A 12,119-nucleotide genomic window follows, 5' to 3' on the forward strand; every position below is an offset into this window, starting at 1 on the left:
CACGCACTCCGTAACGTCTGTTTTCACAAGAATTTAGCAAGACTTTAAACAAAAAAATAATGCAGGGTTACCTCAAACCTTGGGAACAATGCTTGCTGCGTTCCAGAAAAATTGAAGAAATCTTTAATTCCAGACCTCCAACTCGATAAAGTGCATCGGAAGGCTGATCAAAGTTGTACTATCGTGTAAACCGATTTACACCGACGTCACCGAGATGAAGAACTGTGGCATTCTACAACTGCAACCTCCGTTGTGATTGTGAAACAGTCATTAAAAGATCGTATCAACTACTTTTATCTGTATTTATCTGAAGAGATAATGTGTATGGAAATTATTGTAAATAGACAGTATGTCGCTATATTAACTGCATGTACATTAAGCAATTAGGTAAAAAAAAAAAAAAAAAAGGGAGCAGGGACTGACGATAAAAGACAGTCAGCATATTCAGCATGATCTCAATATACAGTACCGCTAATGCTAAACAAATGCTTGTTGAGGTCATGAGCCATGTTTTGTCTTTACTTTCGACTGAAATGCCAACCTTGAGGAGTTCCAAGCAGTCTGGAATGCAGCAATAGTCCAGTTTGAAGGGAAAATGGTGAATACCCTTTTATTAGAACATTTTTGCTACTACCTTAGGAAAAGCCATATGTGCACCGATTACTTTGCGATCCACACAAAAAACGATGAAGGCTCTCATGTAGGAATCGGCTTCTTTTTTTGTTTTTTTTCAAAGTCTTGTTCTTTTATCAAAGTAGACGAGATGAAGACAGAGGTGGGTGAAGAGGCTGACGTGATCCTCCAAACATTTGGACACAATAAAAGAAATTCTAAAATAGTCCAACAAATTCTAGACCAGAATAATAATTTGTCAAGCGCCAACGTGACACTTACTGTCATGAAGAGTTAAAGTATCACTCAGAAAACTGTTTTGTTTTCACCTGTGGTTCAGATTAGTGAGCACACAGCTGGTTGCTGCTTGTGTGTGTGAGCCCCAGAAGGAATCAGTTTTCAGTGGAATGTGTCTTTATTTTCTCCCGCCGTTGCCGAGGGTGACGCTTTGATGCAATCTGTGATGTTCTGTGAACACAGGTTTTACCGGGTTTTATTAGGCTTTGTATCATTGGTCCGTCATGGGGTGCAACAGGTTGAGCTATCATGAGTCCATTCAGGGAATCGCTTGTCTTTTTGCCCTTTTTTATTTTTGTTATGGACAACAAAACAAGAATGGCAATCATACTGACAATCATAACTGCTTTGATGTACTTCAAAGGAGTAGTTTTCAGAGATCATCATTCTGAACATGTACATGACAACAACATTTTGGATTCTTTGAAAATGGATATAAAAGTTGTTTTGAAAGTGACACTTTCCATGTGCAGTAAATGCTGAAAACGGTAGTCCGTTGAAACGGAGGACGTGAGCGTGCATGTTCCATCTGGGCTTGTGATATCCCGGTCAAAACAGCGATTGTAGAACACAGTGTTATTGTAGTGTTTGTGCTCCTCGAGCAAAGTTTTCATGTACTTTACGACTATTTTGTCCAACGAAGACAGCCTTCATTTACATATCACATACAGGGTATGCAAAAGATTGTTCTGTGCAGGTGGATAAGCAGTTGGTTGTAGTGTTGCGCACCGTTTTCAGTCATTTTTGCAACGCCAACATTACATTATTCTTATTCTTTTACACTGCTTTTTGAAGCTGGTAATTTTTCACCCTTCCCCAGGTCGCTGTTCTGTATGAACAGCACCGACACGGAATGTTGTGCGAAGCAATTGTTAGTGTCTGAAAAGTACTGCATATCCATCCATCGATGCATCCATCCATCCATTTTCTTTACCGCTTCTCCTCACGAGGGCCGCGGGCGTGCTGGAGCCTATCCCAGCTATCTTCAGGCGAGAGGCGGGGTCCACCCTGAACTGGGTGCCAGCCAATCGCAGGACACACATAAACAAACAACCATCCGCACTCACAAAATTGATCGGTTTGTGACAATCATCACTTTTCATGTCAAACTTTTTTTTTTTTTAAATGTACACAATCGAGAACTATTTAAGTTTATCATTTTCTTTTTTTTTTTGGTCACATTTATAATGTTGCAATGTTCTGTTTGTCACCAATTTTCCTCAATAGAACTCAAGTGATTCTTGTGATTCTATAAGTCCATTTGGGGGTGACTTTGTTACCGGTGACTTGAGTTTTTCCATTGTGTTTCTGTAGCAGCACTCTGACTTTTCATAAAACGATTATTATCCAGCCCGGGAAATATTATGCAGTTAAAACAATTCCATTTTTGCAGTCTGAAGATGTTCAACAAAACACTAGTGTCTGTTTAATCTGAGGAATTATGTATATTTCACTTTGAAAAAAACAAAGTATCTAAATATACTCATCAAACTTGCATTTAAGAACCCAACATTTGCTGTCCTAAAATTTGACATTCTGAATTTGAAAGGAAAATTGTTTAAACAATGCCCGTTAACAATGGTGTGCCCCGTCTCCCGGTCCGCAAAAATAAAAAATACCTGCAGACGATCTACCGAGGCTACCTTCGATCGACCGGTCGATCGCGATCGACGCATTGGGAGCCCCTGTTGTAGTGTATGTCTGCATTTAAAGAGTACTGGTTAATGATAAATTTGTCTACATTTCTTTTATTATGTTTTTTTCCATTGTGGTCTTAAGTTTGCCAGTTATGAAAGAAGTGACAACACGATTAAGAGCTTTCTGACTGGTTTTGGATCCGCTTACTGTGGGAATACTGATACTGCTGCTTTTCTGTGTGTGTGTGTGTGTGTGTGTGTGTGTGTGCTGGAAAAGAGTCTGTTATTGGGTCTCTTTACATTCTTTATACTTGAACACACTCTGCACCTGTTTCTGTATGTCCCACTCACACACAAATCACATTCTTTCGTCACCAGTAGAAACAGCATATTCAAGGGGAAAATATGTCTCTGGGACATCAATTCAAATACTTTAAGCACAGGAAAAACATGTCCCTGTATGTGTGTTTTTTCCAATGGCGTTCTTGTCAATAAATGTGGTTTTATGATCAGAGACTTCAGTTCTCACCGGAGAAGAGAGGAAGGGGTTTGAGGGGATTCAAGTTCAGCTCTAATCTCAACTACAGACTGTGTGTGTGTGTGTGTGTGTGTGTGTGTGCGTGCACCGCGTGCATGCATGCACTGAGTGTGTGTGATTTTTGGAAGCAAAATAAAAATTCTGCAGAAGCTCTCACAGTCGTATTTATTCATCTTTTTTGGAGTTTTTTTTTCTTTGCTGCTTTGTGTGTATAAGGGTGCCTGCCTTACCACCTTTAGTTCGTTTTCTCAGGTCCAAATCAGTTCGAACAATGTACCTATCCCCCCCGGTTCGATGTGTGGTCACACGATAAAAATTTAAAGCATAACAAATTGCGTCACAACAACCCACGTGACATCAATCTCTTCTTTGAATGGTCACGGGAATGTAAAAAGGAAGGTTTGGTGTAGCGAATAAAGCAACACTGATCCACACAAAATATTATAATATATATATACAATATTGGAGTTTGCATGTTCTCCCCATGCCTGCGTGGTTTTTCTCCGGGCACTCCGGTTTCCTCCCACATCCCAAAAAACATGCGCGGTAGGTTGATTGAAGACTCTAAATTGCCCTTAGGTGTGAATGTTTGCACGAATGGTTGTTTGTTTATATGTGCACTGCGATTGGCTGGCGACCAGTTCAGGGTGTAGCCCAAAGATGGCTGGGATAGGCTCCGGCACGCCGCAACCCTTGTGAGGATAATGCAGTGTGGGAAAAGGATGGATATACAATATTGCTAACGTTGTTGTGCTACTGTGCACACAGTGTGTCCTAGAATACAAAACAAAGAGTCATGTCAAGCAGTGGTCCCCAACCTTTTTTCGGCCACAGTACATGCATGGTTGGGGGTGCTGACTGACTTTCTCGAATCGCACCAGTACTTATTTGCTGTGTTCACACAAGTCCAATTGGGGGATATGAGCTCGAGATTGATTCTCAAACATCACCATTCTTGGATGTTTTAGTTTATATAGAACCTGAGTGAGAAAGAAATAGTTGAGTTTTCTGTATGTATGAGAATGCTTTAGCTGCAAAATTGTTTTCACATTTGACCATAGCATAAGGCTGACAGAGGTTGAATAATTCATCTCATTGGTCTTAACGGGTCAAAACTCACCCGTGATGACTTAGTAAAAGTGACACCAAATCCACAACATCAGAAAAATGTTATAATTTATGTTATTATTTTCTAGCTGTTATGTAGGCTGTGGTCACAGTTCACTTTTCAAGTTTATTTGAATGCTGATTTTTGAAACACGATATGAAAACAATGTTTTGACGTTCCATTCCCTTGCATGCTGGCAATACCTTTATGTGTCAAGGCCATGTTTGACCCATGATTAAAGCTTGTTATATTGGGTGTCAGGGTCATACTAATCCTCGCTTTGTTCCTTTGCTACAATCAGAGGGGCTTATATGTTTCAAATTTCATCTCTAGAGGGTTCTGATGCAACGCCACGTAATGAAATCACATATTAATAACTCAATGGAGCCATTTGTTTCATCTACTTTTACACCTGTGCACGTCTGGCTGTAGCATAACTTTAATTGGATCATTTAACCTTTAGACATTGTGCACACCACTAATCAAAATAAAACGGGACCAGTTCTCCCTTGCAGCCATAAAAGCAAGTTTTTGCAGTACAAAAAAAAAAAGCTTTATTCTTAATGTGTAAAGATGTTGGCAGATTTTAGTTTTCAGCCATTTCTGTTTTTAACACAAAACAGATTTTTGTAGTACCCCCAAGTGTTTGTTTTATCTTTAGATCATCTCTCTGTGTTTCATTGTTGCATCTGTACCCCATTTTTTCTTGTATTCACATGCAACCTCAAAGGTTCAAAAAATAGAAAACATGTATTCCTTTTATAAGAAGCAATTGATCAGGGTTAGCTGGGGAGGGAGTTATTCACTGGGAGATGGAGTGGGGGGGGGGTCTTTGAGTGGAGAGCTTCTCACAGTTGTTCCAGAGCTTGCGTCATCCGGCACGAGCTGGTGTCATGGCTGAGTCTTTGCACGCTATATACACGCACGTACTTCCAAGCACGCACAAGCGGAGGAATGTAATAGGGAGCCCCCTTTGTCTTCTCATGTGGCCGCTGCGTTAGCAGGGAAGTACGTCACCTATTTTGAGTGATAACAGGCCTCTACTTCTCCGCGGAGTCTCACAATTGACAGTTTTGGTGTAAGACTGCCGTGCTGCTCTCCCCCCTCTGAGAGGAAAATCACTGCTTTGGTCCTCATTTGCACATCAAACCAGACCTGAGTAAGAGGAGGGCAGAAAACATGTTGTGACAGACGACAAACAAGACAAACACCGTGTTAGTCAGAAGGAAAGGGTAGGTCATATAGGTTAAGTGAATGGTTACAAGAATTGTGAAGGAAATTACAAGTTAAACAATGTATTATTTTTAAACTGTTCGCCGTGGGTGTGTTTAGTGCACAAACCCCTACTTTGAGACAATAATGTTCAGTCCAACAAACTCCACAAATATGAACATTGGTGCCACTTATCCACTTCAAAATGAATGTGGCATTCACCAATGTATGTTTTCTTAAGAGCATGCCACAGAATATTTACATAGTTATACTGCTATTTATATATTTGCATATTTAAATGTCTATTGAAGTCGATTGCATTTTTGTGATTCGACAGTTCTATAAGGTTTTAAATATCATGATATGTTCCACATAATATATATATTATATTTAAGTTGAAGAACTTTTTGTCAATACAACTTTCTTTTTGTCAATACAACTTTGTTTTTCTTAAGAAACAAGAACATATGGAACTGTGAACCAAGCCAAGAGATTGGGCTGCGGAAATATTGCATCTGTGCTGGTTGCGGTTTGCAACTTCCCTGGATGTATTTATGGATTCACCTAGTTACCAGATTTAAAGATATGAAGCAGTATTTTAATTGAGCATCCCTAATTTGAAAATGATCACATAATGCCAATAAAAAAAACAACCACTGAAAAAGGGCATTTTAGCATTATTTCTAGTCAGTGTATGAAATCCAGCCAGAAATAGAGAAATGATAGTTCTCGATCATTTACTGTGTGAACGGTTGTCTGTCTATGTGCGGCATGTGACTGACTAGAAGTCCAGTTGGTAATCCACCTTTCACCCGAAAGGCAATTCGCATTAGTCAGTGGTATAGCATATTGATGAATGTTGATGTGTGTTTTCAGTACAACAAGCACAGACCCCAGAAAAGTGTGTGCCATTAAGACCGCCTTTAGAAACGAGCGCATTTATGGATGTGTCAATCAAGTATGGATGTCTCAATCGAGTATCAATCATGTGTCAGCACACATACCGTACATGATTTCTGACACGACTGGGTATTGTTTTGCAGGTATACGCGCCATCTGCCAGTACAGCTGACTACAACAGGGATTCACCTGGCTATCCCAACTCCAAACCAACCAGTGCTGGCTTCCCAAGCTCATTCTTTATGCCAGGTACACTTATTGAAGAAAAAATGTAGGATCATATTCTGAAAAGAATATTGATCTGAATGTTCTAACTCCACAGCAATGGAAAATGTTCGCTGAAGTCAAATGTGTAAAACCTTTTTTCTTGAGGGGATTTGTCCTGCGCTAAACAAAACAGAATGTGTTTATTTGTACTTTGTTGATCAGAAATATGTGTTAATTAGGTTATTCTCAAACATAGTTGGAAACCTGGGGTTGACTTTACTGGAATGCTTTTTGAAATCGGACAATTACACGAAGTGGTTCGGATTACTGCATTGCATGAGGAGCAGATGTTCTAACATATTACAAGTTGTAGTATCCATTCCATTTTCTTTTGCTATATGTGGCCAAAATGTGTGTGGTGTTAATGAATAGACAACAAATGGCTAATACCATATTATGCCTGCTGCAGAAGCTTAGAATGTCAATCGTGTTGTTGCTGCTTACGCTTTCAGGGGCAGGAAAGGTGAGAATTTTGTGTCGAAACAAGGGAGGGGATTATTGCATGTAATCTGCTGGGACATTGGCCCTCATTCACAAACCATTCTTAAAAACAAATACAGAACACTCCAAAGAATACTTGATACATGATTGCGGAAAATAATTCTTTATTGTATTTTGACTGATTCGACAGCTATTTTAAATGAATATGCAGGATAGTTCTAATGATGTGTGTAGTATGACTACATTACAAATCTGTACTGTATGTATATTCATCATTATTTTTTACTGTATTTAATCCCAGTGGGTTTTTTTTAAATTTTATTTTCTTGCTTATTCTGCAGTATAGATGATTTTTAATGTGCCTTTAACTAACCAGATGCACCCCCCCCCAAAAAAAAGACCACGCTTATATATCAAATGAGCCATTTTATTGTCCTCTTTTTTTAGATGGTCACCACAGCGGTGACCACTGGAGCAGCAGTAGTAGCAATATAAGCCAACAGGGTTACCACAGCAGCATGTTGGGAGGGGGGAACTCTGCCCATGGCCCCTCCCAGAGCTCCTCCTATTGTGGGGTTCATCCTCACGACAGACTGGTGAGCCCAGATCTTATTGACTCGTTACAACCACCAAGGTCTCTGAAGTTTTCCAGACCCTAATTTAATCATCACCAATATTGTCATCATCATCATCATCATCATCATGTATAATACATTCTATTCTAGCCCAGTTTCCGACTATTACTAAACCGTAATTCACTCACTTCAATTATGGTTTAGTTCGCTTTGTAATTTTCCTGTCACACTTTTTTAGCACGCTTCTAATAGAGCAGTGTCTCCAACCTTCATTGAGCCAAGGCCTAATTTTACACTACAAAAATCTCATGGCACATTACCGAACAAAAATATGTCACAAATAGTGTTTACAGTACACTATATATATATATATATATATAATATATAATAATGATTTGCTCACAAATTGACTTAGTGTGAAATCTGGGCCTGTTTCGTTCCGAATGGCAACAGGTGGGTACACAGGTTAATTCTACACGCTGCCATCTAGTGGAAAAGTATTTCTTAGTTGTGCCGGTCGTTCTACATTGCTGGCATCGATAGATGAGCAAAGCGACATTGCTTGTAGTAAATACATCTAAATATTAAGACCAATTCATTGAAATGGAATTTCCCATGGCACACTTGATGATCTCTGTGCAGCAGCAGAGCGGTTGGGAATCATTGCATTATATTTAGTTACTTCACTGTTGCAGTGGAATGTCAGAGGGGTGTGGGAAAAACTGAACTGAACTGAACTGAACTGTTCTGCCTGGTTGAAATTGCGGCTCGACATCTAAAAAAGGAATCAAATTGAAAAAACAAAACCCTCCGCTCATTATTTCACATTGATGTGTTATGTATATTTAAAGTATGCTGTCATTTGGCTTTAAACTCAACAAATCAAAACAAGGGTAAAAAAAAATAACAAATCAAAAGGATGCGTTGTTAAATGTTATTTGTGGCCTCTTACTTCAAAACAGCAAAACAATTTTAAATGTCATTTATACTCATGGTCTTTCAAAGTAGACAATTTGAACAGTATTATTCTCTGATCGGGCAAGAAAACATTCATAACCTACATCTTTGGATTTACTACATACTTTAAATAGCTTCACTTTGTTCAGAAAAAATGACAAAATGATACTTGGTCCGTGCACTTATGTGAACACTTTATTATTCAAATGAGCTCCTGCCTTCTTTTGGACGTTTCTGTTCAGAGCTACCCAGCACATTCATCAGCAGACATCAACTCCAGCCTTCCCCCCATGTCCAGCTTCCACCGAGGAGCGGGCAGCGGGAGCGGGACCAATCACTACAGCACCGCCTCTTGCTCCACTGCTCCCACCAACGGCACAGACAGCATTATGGGTAAGACCCCTGATCATAACCTGACCCTGAACCAATGTTGCAGCTAACTGTCAAAGATAAAGCTTCAAAAAAATACATGGTATAGATCAGTCACGCACTGGACTCTTTGCACGTAATCTCTTACGCCGCCAAATTACGGTGTTTACAGAACTTGCCCAGACGTACATTGTCTTTGTAGTCCTCCTCCAAAGCACCCAGCCACAAATTAGCTTAAAGATGTACGCCTCTTCTTACATACACGGATAGGAACGATGAGTCCATATTCTTACAAACTTTGTGGGTACATTAGATTTAGGTGATCAATATGCTCATAAACAATCCAGGTTATTGATAAAATACTGCATTTGTGTGGTAATCTGTTATTATATTATGAACAGTTCCAGTTATTTAGGTAGATAATATCTAAGATTGTGTTCTATGTGTATATAAGTTTTTTTCTTGTTTTCTGTGTCATTAGTGTCAAATAAAGACAGACCGATAGACAGACAGACAGGGGAAGTGGCTTTCTGCTTCAGATCTATGAAGAAGTACGAAAAAGCTCACAGTGCAAATGTAGGGCTGCTTAACATTATGGGTAGCATTTTCCCATCTTACCGCGTATAGCAGGATCCGGCCAATCTTTGTAATCCAAATTGAGTGAGTTAATTTTTGTTTGAGAGCAATTTGGATGAGGATGTGCACATTGAAACACAACAATGTCCATAGTATTGTTTGTGTTATTTTTATAGAAAAAAAAATCTTTTTTTTTTAAGGCTCATACTGATTACGAATACAAGGCTGTCATAGACAGCCAAGCCGGAAAAGGGTAAACCATATGATCCGCAATGGATATGATATCACAGCGTTACGTGCAAAGAGCCCATTTTATGACCAATTGGAATGGCATATTTTGTGGCTGGTACTCCGAACATTGGGCAAACAGATTTGGAATGTATCGTGTAATCTTGTAGGCAACTAAAAAAGCCATTGAAAATAGTTATTTTGTGTTTTAACTTAATTTCCGACAACTTCCATTCACTTGGATTGTTTGTAATGACATGGACACAAATAAACAGATTGAAGCTCACTAGCACAGGAAATAGCAGGCCTTCCAAAACAGAATTCATTGCAATGAGAAAGCCACTTCATTTTGTCTCCACCTTGACATCTACACACATGCGCACACACTCACATGCACAACATGCCATATGGACCCATTGCTTTGAGTCCAATAGAACAAATAGGCAAGCAATAAGAAACACATTTAAAGTTTGTTTTCATGAAAGGACATCTGCAACATTCCAGAAAGTTATTGCGAGCGTGTGTGAGTGCACACGCACACACACACACACACACCCACACGCACATGCATAGCTCAATGTAAGTGATTGGGAAGGAAAGAAGTGGGCGAATTAAGAGAAGGGCAGAGAAATGACGCAAAGACCGAAGTGAAACTTAATGCTTGTCTAAGACCTTTCAAGATGGGTAAAAAGTCCAATAGTGTGTTTTTCCTTCCAACTCCACAGTGCAGCATGAATAAAAGCTAAAATCAACCACCGGCATGAATCCGGCGTGACAAGCAGCGTAAATCTGTGCGGAGGCAGGGTTAGACGCAGTTTGGTAATTTCTCAGTCGTATGAAAACCGGAATATTTAAAAGAGGGTGGTCTGTGCCAATGTGGACGTGAACACAGCCAAATTCATTCAACACCAATCAAAGCGGTTTTCCCTTTAAATGTGGCGCAGTGACAGTCTGGACAGAGACGTCTCTTTGCGGAAGAGGACGATGCGTAATCGCAGCAATTCATGCATGACTCGAGCATTGTCACTGCTCTTGCTTGGCCAGGGTGGCAACAGGTAATGTGAGCGGGTACCCTTATTAAACACATAGAATGAGCTGGTGATAACCGCTCACAACTTATATATGTCGGCAGACATCATGTATCAATCCCCACCTCTGATCATTCGTGTGTCCCCGCCATAGCTGAGCCAGCCACTGGGATGATTTAGGTGTCACCCACAATAGGAAAAAATTATGTGGGCAGGTGGGAGAATTTTTACCGCTGCTGTTTATTCTATCAATCAGAGAAAAGAGCAGTCACTGAAATAAAAATAAATGGTTTGACATCGTGTCACAGCCCACAGAGGGAGAATTAACGTCATTTCTCATGAATATTCCCCCCCCCCCCCCCCAAAATTTTTTTTTAAAAATTCAATAGTTTACCATATACATAGGTATAGGGGCAAAGGGAGTGGGGGGGATCACATTCTATAAATGTATGCTGCCATCTAGTGGTTATGAAAAAGCTGTACACTTCCATTCTAATATGCCACCGCCACCTAGTGGTTATAAAAAAGGTGTAGCCTCCACTTTCATTCCAATATGACAGGGGTACTACGCATGACTGCATATATGTACAGTTGTGCTTATAAGTTTACATACTCTGGCAGAATTTGTGAAATATTGTTTTGTTTTGTTTTTAAATATGACTGAACAACAACCATCATTATTGTTTTATGGTTATGTTTTGTTTAACGATCATGCTTTTCTGAAATGCTTGACGATTTAATTTTAATCTCATTAAAATCCATCCATTTTCTGAGCCGCTTCTCGTCACTAGAGTGCTCGGGCGTGCTGGAGCTTATCCCAGCTATCATCGGGATAGCCAATCGCTGTAATCTCATTAAAATAAAATTAAATGTGTTTCACCTGATTCTTCATTTTTTCTTTAAAGAATTGTACCCATCTTACAAATTCTGCCCCGGTAATCAAATACATGAGCGCAACTGTGTGTTTTCTAATTTACTAAATAAAAGTAGGGCTGTGAATTTCAAAATAAGAGCAAGTAAATAAAAAAAAAGTATTACGTGTTCAAATAAAGTGCTTAGCTTCAGAATAATTATTGGAAAAAAACTACCAAAATACAGATAGTACTTCATATTTTGATCATATGGGTCGAAGCAAAATCATGCATTGTAAAAATGCATTATACATATGTAAAAGGGTTTTCCAGAATTTTGAGGTAAACTTTGGGGGTGCGTATTATACATGGGTGCGCATTATACGCGAGAAATTAAGGTATCTTTAAGAGGAGGACAAGCAATTATGGATACCCCTATTGCAAGCATTATTGGGAGACGTCATTATACATGCAGCCAGCCATCTTCAACCACAGCTCCCGTAGAGGTGCACATGCTTCCATG

General features: G+C 39.5%; 1 protein-coding gene across 11 annotated transcripts in view; it reads left to right on the top strand.

Annotated features, from left to right (window-relative positions):
* Positions 1 to 12,119, top strand: part of LOC133465315 (transcription factor 4-like) — a 193,873-nt gene that overhangs the window by 153,228 nt on the left and 28,526 nt on the right. For all 11 annotated transcript variants that reach the window (XM_061748005.1, XM_061748004.1, XM_061748010.1 and 8 more), the window contains 3 exons: positions 6,448 to 6,553; positions 7,460 to 7,608; positions 8,787 to 8,937. In XM_061748005.1, the coding sequence (XP_061603989.1) occupies positions 6,448 to 6,553; positions 7,460 to 7,608; positions 8,787 to 8,937 (406 nt within the window). The remainder of the gene's footprint in view (positions 1 to 6,447; positions 6,554 to 7,459; positions 7,609 to 8,786; positions 8,938 to 12,119) is intronic.

Source organism: Phyllopteryx taeniolatus, chromosome 15 (assembly GCF_024500385.1).
Source record: "Phyllopteryx taeniolatus isolate TA_2022b chromosome 15, UOR_Ptae_1.2, whole genome shotgun sequence".
In the NCBI taxonomy this organism is placed as follows: domain Eukaryota; kingdom Metazoa; phylum Chordata; class Actinopteri; order Syngnathiformes; family Syngnathidae; genus Phyllopteryx; species Phyllopteryx taeniolatus.